Consider the following 15,785-nt stretch of genomic DNA (forward strand, 5'->3'; position numbering starts at 1 on the left):
GGGTGGGAGTCTGCGCTGTATAGGCAGAGAGAGAGAGACAGAGAAAGTGAGTGTTTTAGTCTTAATCTTAGTCTTAGTTTAGTCTTAATCGTAGTTTCAGTCTTATCAGGGACGGATCCAGGATTTGGCAAAGGGGGTGTGGGAGCAGCCAGCCTCCCTGCAGGGCTGGCTGGACGCCCCCTCCTCAGCCCACCTTCTAGTGTGGCTAGGCTGGAGCCTCTGGGGACTTCCTTTTTTGAAGCCCTCAAAGCAGATAAGAATTTGGCACCTTCCCTTGCCCCTTTGTGCCTCCTCCCCTTCCCCCCTGACCGGGGGCGACTGGTGCCTCCTGAGTTTGGGGGGGCATGACTGGGGGGGGGGCATCCCCCAGCGGCCGGTCGCTGAGCACGGTGGTGGCATGGTGGCGGAAGTCAATCGGGGGGGGCACTAGTTCTCTGTGCCCCCCTACCAGCCAGAGCGCTTGCGGTCAGGGGGGCACCTGTGATCTCAGGGGGCCTCCCCCCCATGTCACCTATGCCCCTGACTGCTGCTGCCACTGTCCCAGGCCAGGGAAGCTTCTGTTCATTTGAACCTGGCTACAAAAGGACTGGGCTGAGCTGAGATGGGGGCAGCAGAAGCAGTGGAGATAGTCAGGCTGTATCCCCCCCGCTCCACCCGGTTCCCCCAGGGGCAGGCATGGGAAGGAGGCACCCCCCTTCCCATCCCTTCTGCTGCTGTCATTGCTCTCAGCTGAGCCCATCCTTGCACAGCCTGGCTGGAGCAGGGAGGCTTCCCTGGCCCCACGAGGGACAGGGGAAAATCAGTAGCAGCAGGTGGGGGAGGACAGGGAAGGGGAGAGGAGCTGCCTCTGAGCAGGAAGGGGAAGGAGGGGAATTTTACATGCTTTGGAGACTTTAAAAAAGCCCTCAAGGCTCCCAAGACCTAATCGGAGGTGGGGGTGGGAATGCAGGCACACTACTGCACTTCCTTTGGATCTGCCCCTGTGTGCCTGTATCTACCCCAGTACCATCTTTGTGTGCCCATGGTACAAGTGCATGAACGCTGCGTGCCCCTGGAGGCCAGGGGGCATGACGAGCTCCCGCAGGCGGTGGCAGCACTGTTGGGAACGGGAGTATGCAGCGGCGGTTTCATTGGTGTGGGGGTGGTGGCGAATGGTGACTTTTTTGCAGGGGCTACACCGCCACACTCAGGGGGTGCATGTGTGTACCTGTGTCACCCTCTAGACATTGCCAAGGTACAAGTGCCTTTGGCTGTTGTACACACAAGAAGGGTGATGTTTTTCACCAATGATAAAAGACATTTTATGAATCCAAGGTACCATTGCTTCCTTACTTGATTACAATTTAAAGGCCAAGTGGTTAACAGAATTGTTTTGGTTGCGGGGGGTGACGTCAGATCTAGACGTTTGAAATGAGGGGAGGGTACATATGGTATGGAACATCGTAACATATTAACACCAAAACTACTTTTCTCCAGTTAAAAATAAACTAGAAGCTTTGCTAATATGCTAGGGGCCTAGGGCTGTATTATTCAGTTGAAGATTGAAGCAAAAACAAACATGACTTCATTGGAATGAGTTACAAACAGGCTGCATGGCTGTGAAATAGGAGCTATATTACCATAAGCAGCTAACAGGTCACAGAATTGCAGAGTGAAGGCTAGCACGAATCGTGGAACATCAAGACCAGTGCACCAGTGCACACCCCCTGGATTCACCCCTGGGTGTATAAAACATTGGATATGTGGATAAAACACCCAGTTGTTTAGAGAGAAGGTAAACAACATACAGTAAAGTAAAACATAATCACATGTGATAAGAATAGTCATTACTTTGAAGTCCTTTTATACTTATTAGAAGTGATTTTTTTTTTTATAAGGAAGTAACAGTCTAAGCCAGGCAAGGTTCTTTGAGTGATAACTCAAGAAGAGACAGCCAAGCAGAGACTCCCTATGCCTGAAGAAGGGTGACTAACATGAAAGCTTGCCTAAAACTTTTTTTCCAACTACTCAGTTGGTCTAATAAAAGATATTGCCTGCCTATGTCCTTAGGCCAACATGGCTACAACCAAACACCCCTCAGTCTAAACCAGTGATTCTCAATCAGGGTGTGCAGCACTGTTAGCATTGTTAGAGTACAGACATGATTCACAAGAGATTTCAAATAGGATCCATAGTGCCAAAAACATTCTGATCTGGCATTGTGTACCCGAGTTGTTTGCCTCAGTTTTCCCTTGCTTTTTGTTTTTTTACTCCAGAAAAATAATAGAGCAATTATCCTAAGAGCTGGCATTGCTTGACTCATTTGAACACCAAAATAACTTTAAAAAATGATTTTTGCAATGAGAGACTACAGCTGATTCACTGGTGAACAGTCAATTACAGTAAATGACAATATAATTTATTACATTTGGGACACAGGGAAAAAAATAGCCAAAACAACCATGGAGCAGGCCCCACTTCCCAAATCTTTTTTTCTTACTCCATATACCCTTTCCTTTTTATGGCTATATGAAGGAGCTTCAGATAAAACTCACTATTTACACTGCGATCACTTGATCAGTTAGCATCTTAAGTAACTTTCATTAATTGAGCTTTAATAATTTGAATCATAAACAAGGATGTAAACATTGCATTATTCATGCTAATGGCTTGCGCAGACACCCAACAACACCTGTCTAATTTATGCTAGTTTTATACACTGATCTAATTAACCAGGCTCCGGTATTTCATAAAAGGTTCTGTGGGTTACAGTGGAGCACAAGCTGAATATGAGCTAGCAGTGGGCCCTTGTTGCAAAAAAACACAACAGCAACAACAGCAACAAAAAACTCAGTAGCATTCTGGGTTGTCTTGCCTGTAAGTTGAGGTGAACCTTCCTCTTTACTAGCACTGGGGAGGTCTTGCCTGGAGTAGTGTGTCCCATTTTGGGCATTGTGTTTTAAAAAAAGACATGGATGAACTGTAGAGTTCAGGGACCAATAACAAAAAATGACAGGAGATCTAGGCAACGTTTATGAGAAATTGAAAAACTGGGATTCTTTAGTCTAAAGACGAGAAGACTGAATAGGGACTTGATAACAGTCTTGAAATACTTAATAGGTGATTAGAAGAGGATGGTGATGGAGTATTCCATGTGGCTGCAGGAGACAGAAGAAGTAACAGCCTTCAATTACAAAAAAGGACATTTAGGCTGAATACTAGGAAGAATGTTGTAAGTGTGTATGTGGTGTTATGCATCGAAGCAGGTTACCTAGAGAGGTTGTGGAGTCTCCATCCATGGAAGTTTTAAAGAGCAGATGAGACAACACTTGTATGGAATAGTTTAGATAGGGATAATGCAACTTTTCAGGTCACTTTCAGCTCTATTTTTCTGTGAATTAATGCCCCTCAGCATAGTTTTATAGAAAATGGGTCTCATCAAATAAACCTGATTTTGTATTTTGAGACTGCAAGTTTTTTGTTAAAAAAACTTGCAATCTTTGACTTCTGTAAGGTGTTTTGAATAGCCTGAAGGGTGGACTGGTTTAAATCAAGTTGATTTAAATCACGATTTAAATCAGACAAGCCCAATTTAAATCAACTTTCCCACTGTATTTTTTTAAAAAGAAAAGTGTATATTCATTGGCTGGTATAACAGTTAACACACATTGATTTACAACTGAATACAGTTTTTATAGCAGATCTGACACACACATTTCCTAGGCACATGAACTAGGTACTAAAAATATATTGCTTAACATATTAGGATTGTTAGAAATCCTACATTTTAATGTGCTATAAATAGGGGGTGCCAAACTGGAGGAGGCAGCTGACTGATTTTGCAGGCAGATGCCGGGGCAGGCTGCCATTTTTGTGGGCTGAGCATGGTGGGGCCCCTTTGTGCCTCCTCTTCTTGCAGATTGCCACATGGCCTGAAACTGTGGGTTAATTACCCTGATTAAGCCCAGGGAAGACATCAATCCAAGTGTTATTAAGCGTGGATTAATGGCTTCCCCAGGCTTAATCAGGATAATTAAGTTGTAGTTTTGGGCCATCCCCAAGTAGTGGGCTCCACACTTTTGGCAGGCTCAGTGCCAAAAAAAAAAAAGACAAAACATTACTGGCAAGCAGAGAAAAGCGCACAGAAAGCCCTGCAGTCTTGGAGCATGAGTCGGGGGAAAGCAGAGGGAACAGGGGTGGTTCAGGGCTCCTGCTCAGCCCCTGCAAACAGCCCCACCTCATCCCCCTCCTCCTTGCTCTTTCCCCACTCTGCCTTCCCCTCCATGTTCCAAGACTGCAGGGCTTCCTGCACACTTTTCTCTGCTTGCCAAAAAGTTTGTTTGTCTGCTTGGTTTTTGGGGTTTTTTTTTTTTGCAGCGAGCCTGCCAAAAGTGCAGAACCCACGCTTTTTCACAGAGCCTGTCCAAAATCATGGTTTCTGCGAAAATTGTGCAATCACAATTTTGGTAGGGCCGTAGCTATTAAATGGTGAAATATATATAACGCACTAGATGATTAACTTTTTGCTCATGTTTATATCAAGCTGCATTTAGTTTGCAATTTGAATTTAATTAAACACCAAAATCAGCACTTCAAACTTATTAAACACATTTTTAATGTTTTGGATACAGAAACTTTTAAAAATTGAAACATGGTGCACATTTACAAGTAATTTATTAAACACTAGTATTAACTGTTATAGTATTAAAAATATGAATTATGCTTAGTGAATTAAGCCAAATATTTTTAGATCTTCCTGGGAAAAATGTTTAACATGCCTTGGTGAAAGTCACCTGGGATCAAGTTCCTACTACCTAATTCTCTTTAAAATGAGACAGTCACTTCAGAAGAGCAGGGGTCATATTAAAAATGTATAACTGACATACCACCACGGACTAGCACATTCATTAGATTTTGAACACAAACATTTTGAAATGTGTAAGTAAACCACCCAAAATAACTAACAGTATTGTCATAAATTTATCATTTACTAGCATTAAAGTGTATGGCAGGCAATCTATAAGAATGGTTCAGAAATAATATATTTCCTAGCCAATTAATCCAGGTGGCTCAGACGTACTCACATCAGCATTTTTCATGATGTTGCTTCATTCAGGCTACCAAATCTTGCAACTCCTTGTTGCACTGTTTACATTTGACACATGTTCCTCATTTGCACAGTGGGAGAGGAATTTCTTGAAAATATTTCCAAAAAGGGCCTTTTTGTGACCTGCAGCCCTGGCAGTTTTTTCATACAGTTTCTAGGTACTGAAATCAATACTAGTTTATAATCCACAAAGTGTTGTTCCTCATCTTACGCTGCTTTGAGCCCAGCGTTAGTCCTTTCTGTTGTGCACACTGTTACTTACTCTGCTCCCTCTCCCTCCTCCATACAAGAAATCAACAGACCAAATCTCCTTCTCCTTGTGACATAACCCACCACACCCTTCCCCCCCACAAAAAAAGAAAAAAACCCTGAAAAAACCCTGAACCCTCTCTCCTTACCTTACAATTCATGGTTTCTGCTGTTGTAACCCCCTGGCCTTGTGTGCTGCAGTATCTTAGTTTCGGTACATGGATAGAGCACTTGAGAAGTTAATGTTTACATCTTTGTATATATGCAAAGGGATCAAGAAAAGCAATTTAACTGAAATACCCAGAACCACTCAGAAACGGGGTTGGTAGTTACTGAGCAGATGTTTATTTTTCCATGAGCTGGAGAATAAGTCTCCATTATCAGTGCAGAATCATAAATAGTTGTAATTTGAGAGCTGAGCTATCAGAGCTCAGGTAGAGAGAATAAAACAGGAGTTTATACTATCCAGGTGGGCTCAATGTATAATCCAGATCAAGGAGTATGCATGATGGTGTCTGCTGGAGTTAGTGGACAGGTTCCATCACCTGTAATATAGACCCTGCCTCTGTTGCAGGGTCAAGCCCCTAATAAATGAAATATTTTTCCATATTTTTAAAGGATAACCTTAAAAGGTAGATGTTTTTCTCTTCATTTTCATATAGGAGAAAATTAGCCTTTAACTGCTAAGTTTTTAGTAGAGGCTCATTGACTCGCCTACTATTTTGTTTAAATTATTTTAATAGATTATACTAAATTTTATACTAGCCTATGATGTATTAAATTCAAATTTCATTTTAAGCCAGTTTGTTTGGAAAAAGGAAAACAGTAAACAAAATCCTATTTAAAATCAAAGCTGATTTGAATAAAAATCAGGAGTCACTACTTCACAGTCAGGGCAGCTACGATCTGGAACCAACTTCCAAGGGAAGTGGTGCTCGCTCCTACCCTGGGGGTCTTTAAAAGGAGGCTAGATAGACACCTTGCCGGGGTCGTTTGACCCCAGCATTCTTTCCTGCCCAGGGCAGGGGTCAGACTTGGTGATCTGCTCAGGTCCCTTCCGACCCTACCAACTATGAAAATAGATCATTTTTTAAATCATTGATTTTTATCCACCCTGTAAATAAGTGTAGGTAGGATATTCAAAATGCTGCTTCAAGAAAGTAGCTTTGGTACTACAAAACTTTTACATCTGTGGAAGAACTTCATTTTCCCCCTCCACTATAAAAACAAAACAAAACAAAATTCTCACACGCACAAAAAAACAACAATAAAAAAAATAACCTGGAATAATTATTTGGGGACACTGGCAGTAAGGTAAATTTGCTAGAGTTTTTTTTTCTAGTTGCAAGGAATTTTCCTTTGAAAATATTTGATCTTGTCTTCCCAGTATTTAGAGTGAAATGTTTAAGGGTTAATTGATTTTACTAGTGTCTTGAACTTAAGGATGATGTCTACCCAGAGTCATGGCTTTCCTTTCTTTCACCTGTTCGTTAGAAAAGGATTTTAGACATGGTTAATTAGGCAGCGTTTATATCTGTGGTTGACCATCTCCTTCTAGCAAAGTATTAGCATAAGGGGTCCATGCTGATTCTGAGATATCTGTTAGCAGCTATGACAGGGGCGGGCAAATATTTTGGGCGGAGGGCCGCTTACTGAGTTTTGGCAAGCCATCGAGGGCCACATGACAGGCAGCCGGGAGCAAATAAATATTATTTTTCTAAATTTGTTAGGGGCCCCGCGGGCCAGATAGAATGGCCTGGCAGGCTTCGGCCTGCAGGCTGCATTTTGCTCTCCCCTGAGCTATAACATGCTACAAGTAAGGTTGCTTCTGACCTTTATTGCAGCATCATTGGGAGTGTATTCCTTTTAATGTCAAGTCCCAGGTGACCATTTTTTTGTAAGAGGAGGTAGGATTCTGTACTCTGATACAAGGTGTTGGCTTCGGTCCTGTTTCTCCCTGTAGTTATTTTGGCAAATCAGCAAGTCCTATTTGGAAGCCCTTAGTTACACACAGAAGCAATGATTGTGTGGTGGTTTTTTTGTACTTGGAATTGAGACTGGTGTACAATTCAACAGCTGCAAGCATGAGCAGACCTATTTAGGATCTGTTCTACTCACTCTGTATAGGGAGGGAGCTAGAAAGGGTCCCCTAAATATAGTCTTTTTTGTTTCACCTGTCTGGAAAACTGCACCCAGTGGGATCACTTGATCTGTGATCCAAAACAAGTTTGCAACCTGGAATACCAACATACTGATGGACAACTGTAATAGTAGCTGACTGGGGTGAAGGACAGCACTTGTGGCCAGAAGACTGGTTTGCTACTGACATTGCTGCACCAGATGTGCAGGAGAGGAGGAGCTCACAGAACATGGTAGTGGCAGCACTTTTTTTTGGAAAGGAAAAGACAAACAAGACAGACACGCTCGTGACATGGGTTTTGCTACCAAAACCAAGATTATTATTTAGACGCCAGAATGTCCAGTTGGCAACAAAAGAGCAGCTCATGACCCTCATGACGTGATAAGAATAGTCCAACTGACCAACAGACAAAATGCAACAGTCATCAGTACATACATCCTGACCTTTGATGCAGATGAGGAAACCAAGGAAGAATTCTGTTTAAAATTTGACCAAATTCTGTTATCTGTCCCCAAAGATGATAAGATAATTCTTCTTCGAGATTTCAGTGTGGGAGTGGGCAGGGAGTCTGAGCTATGGAAAGGAACAGTTGGAAAGGAAGGAGTGGGGAAGTCCATTTAAATGGAATTCTCCTTCTGAGCAAATGTTTGGAACTTGATCTCATCACAAACTCCCTGTTCCATCAAAGCAACAAATAGAAGATGTCATGAATGCACCCCTGCTCAGAACAGTGGCATCAAACTGACCACCAAATTGATCATAGTGTATGCGTGGAACCATCGTGTTGTCCATATCAGTAGAGCTATGACCAGTGTAGACAACTGTTGGATAGATCATCATTTGATACATTCCATCATGTCCATTCATATTGCCTCAAACTGATGCAGACAAAAGAAGCAGCTAAGAAAGAAGTTCAGTGTAAAGTATTTGAAAATCCCTGTTAAAAATAAAATGATCATCTCCAGCAGTGCCTCCGTGAGCAGCTCTGACCTCCTTGATAATCTTGATACCATTGATAACTGGGAGAGCCTCAAGAAAAGTATCCGTGAGGTGTGTGAAAAATCTCTAAGTTTCTTCACAAAAGAAACACCAGGATGGATTTGATGAGAATGATAGATAAATTCATACTCTCATTGACAGAAAACAGAGAGCTTTCAAAGCAAAATGATGTCAACTTCAAACAAGCAAGCCATTTATTGCCACTTTAAAGTTGAAACACAGGAAAATTTGAGAATGGAAAAAACAAATGGAGAGTCAAAAAGTTGCTAACAGCAATGACATGCAGTTTTTTCAGCAAAACCAAAGCTATCTATGGGCCAAGCACACATGGAGTTGTCCCTCTGAGGTCCAAGGATGGAACAGTACTCTTTGAAGACAGTTCCACCATCAGTGTAGGGTGTAAGAAGCACTTTCAAGAGCTTTTGAACTGAAATTCTAATGCCAAGGTCAGTACCATCATCATTAAAGCCATTCCACAGCACCCCATTAAGGACTATCTTGCAGATCCATCAACTTATCAAGAGGCCTTGAAAGCCATAAAGCAGATGAAGAACATCAAAGCATATGGCTGTGATGGAGTATCAGCTGAAATTTGTAAACATGGTGGAAAAAAATCTCTCTCACCAACTACATGCCATTATTCTGAAAATCTGGAAACATGAACAGATTTCCAGTGACTTGAGAGATGCCAGAATTGTAACCATATCCAAGAAAGGAGGTAGATCAGATTGTAGCAATGATCATGGTATTGCACTTTTGTCCATAGCTGGGAAGATCCTTGCCCCCATTCTTCTTAACAGATTCACTCTCTTCACTGAGGAGATTCTACCCAAGCCCCAGTGTGGCGTTGGACGAATCAGAAGTACAATAGATATGATCTTTGGCAACATACAGCTGTAGGAGAAGTGCCAGGAGCAACACCACCATCTTTACATGGCCTTTGTTGACCTGACTAAAGCCCTATGGAAGATCTTGATGAGACCTGGATGCCCATCAAAATTTATCATCATCATTATTATCAGACTTCTTCATGACAACATGACCATCCTAAGCAGTAGCATGGAAACAGATCCCTTCTTTATTAGACCTGGAGTCAAGCAGTGATGTGTGATTGGACCAACGTTCTGTTCCATCTATATTGCAGCTATTCCATATCATATTGCTCATAGGGGTCAGCATCTGGTATTGAATGGACATGAATCTCTGTAACATCAAATGGTTACATTCCAAATTCAAGATAACCACCATCACCCCTATTCTTGATCTTAAATATGCTGATGGCTATGTCATGTGTGCCCACTCATTTGAAGAGCTCTGAGTCACTTGTGGCTGCTTCTGTGATGTACATGCCACACCAACCAGCTGCTCCTCCACATGTTACAATTGGAGGACAGTCCTTGGAGAATATTGAGTGTTTGCCTTCTTTGGGTATCCACCTTTCCCCAAAAGTAAGCATAGGCAATGATATTTAACACTAAAAAATCTGCCAGCGCTGCCTTTGGATGTTTCTGAATTAGTGTTTTCAGTGATTGTGACATCAAGACCAAACCAAATTTGTCATTTACTAGGCTGTTGTTATTCCTACCCTGTTGTATGTGTGAGAAACTTGAACGACATAAAAGAAACACTTGAAAGCTTTGCAGTATTACCATTAACGATGTCTTTGGAACATCCTCCGTATCAACTGGAAGGAGAGAAGAATGAACTCCAGCGTTCTGGCTAAAGCAAACACCACCAGCAGCAATGCTATGTTATGTGGCACCAGCTCCATTGGACAGGATGGGTCATAAGGATGTCTAACAACTGGCCCTCCCAACTTAGTGATGGTCAGTGCTCTAGACATAGGCAAAATAAGAGATTCAAAGACATATTGAAGACCAATCTGAAGAAATATAATATTAACATCAGTACCTGGGAAAACTATTGTAGGTCATCCCTACACAAGTCTCACTGAACAAGAATCTCTGCTTTTATTGCAGCCCCCCTGACCATGGGTTATCCATCTGTCTAAACAAAACTCTGATGAAACCCATACCAGAATCAAAATATCCAGGTCCTGCTGGGGGCCTCCAGGTCTGAAAGTAATGTAGGAACCCTCCCAGTGAAAAGCAGCATTTTGCCATTACCAGCCTCTGGGGTTGCCCTGAAGCCAACTCCCCAGTTACAAATCCCAGTCTTCCTGTACATACCTGGGGCCCAAGACCCCTTACTCCTGCAATTGACTGTGCTGGACTCTGGGGCAGGTGACAACTTCATGGTCTCTACCATGGTTTGGATTCTTGGGGTGCCCATTCAGGCTAAGACCCCTCCTGTCCTAGTAGAAACATTGGGTGGCTCCCCGCTGGCATCTGGGCCCACTACCCAGCAAATGGAAGTTGCCTTTTGATCCTGGGGGTACCTTGGTTAGTTTGATGTTATCCTCATGTTTCATGGTTCTTTGGATCAGATTGTCATTGGGAAAACTGCCTCCTGTGGCAGGACCAGAGTGAGACCAGATGTGCAGAAGAGGGGCAGCTCACAAAATGTGGTAGGGAGCAGCTAACCCAAGGAGGGCCTCAAACAGAACCCTTGAAACCAGTACACTCAAACACCCTACTCATTGGTTCAAGACTGTAGTGGACTCCGTTTTCCAGAAGCCCCTCTCTGCATCATTGTGGCTCATTTCTGTGGAGATCCCAGTAGCAGTGGCATTGTGACAGGGCAGGGTCTGGGTTTCCATGGAGACCAATCCATGGATTGCTGGTGCCATTCTCCATGGAAACTGGCACTGCACTGTCAGGGTCCTGCTGCTTTTTGGGCCACCATGGAAACTGGCTGCAGCAACGCGGGCAGGGGCTGCTGGGAAATGGAGTCTGCTGCAGACTTTGGAGTTTGAAATGGAGTCCAGACTTTGCCCCCACCCTGGGCTAGGTAGTCTGTAGAACAGTGTAGCGGGAGCTTGCAGAAAAGCTAGCCTGGCTTCAGGACAGTGCTACAGAGGACCTGCTAATTGTTAAAAAAAAAGAATCTGTTATTTGACAAAGACAGAAGCAGCAGAGCTAGGCAGTACAGGGGGCAGCCTGCTAGGAAGCATGCTACATAACAGTAAGCCTGCTGATAACCCAATTGGGGTTCCCCTGCTTGCAGATATATGCCTTGAGTTGGGGATGTGCAGCATGATGTGCATTGCTAGAATCCCCTGGGGCGGGGGGAGAGGAAGGAAGGGAGATGATCTTCTAGGCTCATGGAGGAGTCCTGGGCTGCAGCTCTACCAAGCAGCTGGCTGGTTGCTGGGCCCAGCCCAGCCCAGCCCTGGCCTTCCTGTGAGGTTCCTGATGGGGAAATGTGACCCAGAGCTGTGGTGAACCAGTAGAAGCCACAAGCCCTTGACAGGAGGGCTAAAAAACCTTCCCACTTCCCTTGGGGCCTTGTAACAGAACAGTGTTTGTAGCTCTGCTATTTGGGACTCTCCTGCCTTGCCTCACTTCTGCTTCAACCCCTTTTGCTGTAGTTTCTGCCCTGCGCCAGCCTTGTCCCTGCCTCTCTTCAGCCTTTGACCCCTGCACTTTGTTCCTGCCTTGCCTACTGCCTCAGATCCTAGTGCCTTGTTCCTGCTTCCCCTGTTGTGTGTTCTGAACTCTCTGGTTTTTGATTTCTGGCCTGGTCTCAGTCACAGACCTGTCTTGATCCATGACACCGTGGACTTCAACTGACACTTGGTATTATGGCCCTTGGCTTTGGCTTCTGGACTTCCAGTATTGTTGCCCTGTGGCCCCTGAAACCTGACCCCAGCCCTACATCTCAGTTCTACCTGTGACATGACAGCTGAATGAAGCTTTGGACTGGTCTCTGTCCAGATTCACTATATTTTATTCCCTCAGACTTCTTGTTCCTTCCTTTGAGCCACGTTAAACCCTCTGTTTTATGGTTAGTTATCCTAGTTCAGCATAGTCTTTTTATGGGATCTGAGTGTTCCTAAATGACTTTATTCAGCAGCTTAATTTATCATCCCTTACAGGTTTTTGTATTATTGGTAAATGTGTAGAGTTGGGCAGAGAACATGCATGAGTCAGGTCACACAAAGCGGAGACCATTGCTGGAGTTCATTTTTGATACTGGCTAATTTTCAAATTAATGTGATTCTTTTTATATTTCACACTTAAGGATAATGCTACGTTTGAATATTCTCTTCTATATAACGTTACAATAAAAACCAAATTTAACTTTGCGAAATGGTTTTAATTAGAAGATGACAGTTTTCTGTAAATATCTGGCTGTTGAGAAGACTATGACTCATGCTGTGCTTTGCAGCAATTTTTTAAAATCATTGGAGTACAGCAGGGTAATGTCAAATGCACTATGAATGTCAGACAAATACTTAAGATTATATAACCATTTGGTTGATTTCATATAAATACAGATGCTTGCATATCTTACAGTAGATACTAAGAAATGAACAAGCATATTTTAAGTCCTAAATGTGTTCTTTCTTTCTAAATAAAGTACATTACAATGCCAATACAGAGTAATTGTGTATCACATTTTGCCCCAAAATGTATGGAATAAACTAGGCAAACCTTTTTTGTTTTAACCTTTGTTAATTACTCTGTTTCAGGCAAAGCACTATTTTTAGTTATAATGGTTAGTGTGTATTTGAAAACTTTTTAGATACATCAAGACATCTTTTCTCTCATTCCTGTCCATAAGTTCACAGTGACAGTGGGATCAAAAAAAGTCTTGCTGCTCATTTGGTTTCTGTGTCTAGTATTCACTAATTATTGAACCATGCCTGCTTGACGTGTATCTCTGGTGCTTGGGATTTGAAGGTGTTCTTTTGTCCAAATTCTGTTTATGTCCAGGGAATCTTACTTTCCAAAATTGGATGAAGTGACTTACCTTCCTTTTGGTGAGGCCACATCATATCACAACTATATTTAGCTGATTCCAAGTCTTCATGAAGTTAAACTAAGGCATTTATGACCTCACTGATACTCTTGTTTATCCATTTTTGAGGAAATTATTTTGACCTATGTCACAGGCCAGCTGGGCACTGTGAGTGTATCAATTTTGGATCGAGGAGGCAAAGTTGGGAGTGGAATAAAGGCAAATTTATTATAGCTTACACACACACAACAGTTAACAGAAAGATAAATGCGATAAGCAGATAAGGCAATACAAAAGAGCTAATAGTAAAATAATAACAGATAATAATAACAGATAGATAGATAGATAGATCAATCTGTCACAGGCCAACAGGGCACTGTGAGGGTATTAGCCACACTGGGGTGTTCAAAGCAACAAATAGACAGACATGGGTTGGCAACTTATCGATAGTCCCTCAATGCCAGGTGCGCGCCAAGTGGTTCCAGCGAAGTCAGGAGTCCCTGAAGATCAACGCTGTCAGAGGGCTTACCGGGGAAGGGCCCTTGCTCAGGATCCAATCCTTACTCACACCGGGAGTCCGGGGTCCAGGCGTGGAACAGAAATGACTGTTCTGTTCCCTCCTTCCTGCTGGTTACCTGATGCATGTGTTTTTTATACCTAGTTTTATGCTAATCTGTTGACTTCAGGGCCACTCACAATCTTGCCCTATAGCTGTTACCCTATGGGATTGAAAGGTGTCAAAATCATCACAAAAGTTTACTACCCAGACTCAGGTTTATCCAATAAGCAAATTATGATGCAGCACATTTAGGTTTGAAATTGACATTGCTCCGCCTAAATCCCAACCCCTTTTAGGCTTCAGTTGAATATGCTTTCTTGGGATACCTCTTCCTGGAATGTGTTTGGGTGTGCCTAGCAGTTAGATCTAGGTTTTATCGCTAAGGCTGAATCCTGAGCAAAAAACCGTTAGGCCAGCTAGTCTCACAGCTACAGCTTTGCCTCTGGGGCCGAGTCGGTTCCATGAACAGTTAATTTATCAGTTTGATTAAACTTATGACAGACAAGTTACATTTGCAAACTTACAAGCTTATATTAACTAATATTACCTATTTAGGCAAAACACCAAATGCCTCCAAGAAGCACACATTATTGCTTATTAATCCCTCTGGTTCTGGCTGTCACAGACCTATTATTAAAGGGCTTTCCGAATTGAATTCCATACTTTAAAAACACTTAGTGCTATCAGTCCTTTGAAATTAGTCTAACTAGTTTGAAAAAAATTGACCATTATTTGATGCTTCCTTTTTTTTCCAGGTTTGTAGATGGAGAGCTGAATATTTGTTATAATGCTGTAGATCGTCATGTTGAGAATGGACGAGGAAATCAGATTGCGATCATGTATGATAGCCCTGTAACAAATATCAAAGAGGCTATAACTTTCAAAGAAGTTCTTGAACAGGTACAGTTGATGTTAGAATCTGATTATCTGAAGGAGATAAGAAATGTAGCATTACATGGCATTTGGTGATTATGGGAGTATTTGAATTAGGAATAGACTACCTCTGTAAATTATTGCGTATTCAGATCTACATTTTATTGTGTTTGTATGTCATGTTCTGACTTAAACCTCATGGCTTTCATGCAGAAGTAATGACTCTTTGTAGATTTTAATCTTTCTCACACTTCTCCATAAAGGTAAGGAAAACAGCTGCTTAAGAAAAATAGCTGTTTTCCCATTTTTCTCAAAGTCTTGGATTTTTCTCTGTTCCTTTCTCCTCTTTATCTGTTATTTTATTTTGCTTTAAAGATGGAACATATAAAGTTCTTTAACAATAACTCACTCTAATTAACTGGCTACTTAACAAAATTAGTTCTGTTAATGTTATCAAGAGGCATGTGAAATAAAAGTACAAACTTGAACAGATACCTGTCCCTTAGCAGAAGAACATAAATATACATTTTAACCATTAGGAACTCCTAAAATAGATACCTCTTCCATCCAGCTTTAGATTACAGTGAAAGTGGAGCTTTTTCATGCCTTTATCTTTCATAAATACATCGACTGCAAGTAACTGGTGAAATTCTCATTGGATAAATCTAAATTATGCCCAACTCTGGGGGTTTTGGTTTCAAAGAGGTAAACACATATTTGTAGAACAGGGGGTCCGGTGCAGCAGCGAGGCTGCAAATGGCTGCACTGGTGTCTGGAGCCACAGCCTGACTCATTGCTGGCAGCAGCTGTACGTGCACCTTGGGAAGCATGGCAGGGAAGGGGCCAGGGCTGCGCTGCCAAGACAAGGATCAGGCCCCTTGTGGACGCCCTGCCATCTGTTCCTGGCATGCCAGCCTCTTCAGAGTCTAGGTTGTGGGGGGTTTTGGCATTGGGCCCAAAAACGTTGCTGGCCCCTGCTATAGAAACTTCACTTTTATTGATTTGACTTTCACACT

The 15,785-nt window shown here is 42.6% G+C and overlaps 1 protein-coding gene across 4 annotated transcripts in view; it reads left to right on the forward strand.

Moving 5' to 3' along the window:
• The first annotated feature begins 8 nt into the window (after positions 1 to 8).
• Positions 9 to 15,785, forward strand: part of ACSS3 (acyl-CoA synthetase short chain family member 3) — a 103,299-nt gene continuing 87,522 nt past the window's right edge. For all 4 annotated transcript variants that reach the window (XM_025191549.1, XM_025191550.1, XM_025191551.1 and 1 more), the window contains exons 1-2: positions 9 to 1,774; positions 14,652 to 14,796. In XM_025191549.1, the coding sequence (XP_025047334.1) occupies positions 14,734 to 14,796 (63 nt within the window). In that variant the 5' untranslated portion in view covers positions 9 to 1,774; positions 14,652 to 14,733. The remainder of the gene's footprint in view (positions 1,775 to 14,651; positions 14,797 to 15,785) is intronic.

The sequence above is a fragment of the Alligator sinensis genome, unplaced genomic scaffold, assembly GCF_000455745.1.
Source record: "Alligator sinensis unplaced genomic scaffold, ASM45574v1 scaffold672_1, whole genome shotgun sequence".
In the NCBI taxonomy this organism is placed as follows: Eukaryota; Metazoa; Chordata; order Crocodylia; family Alligatoridae; genus Alligator; species Alligator sinensis.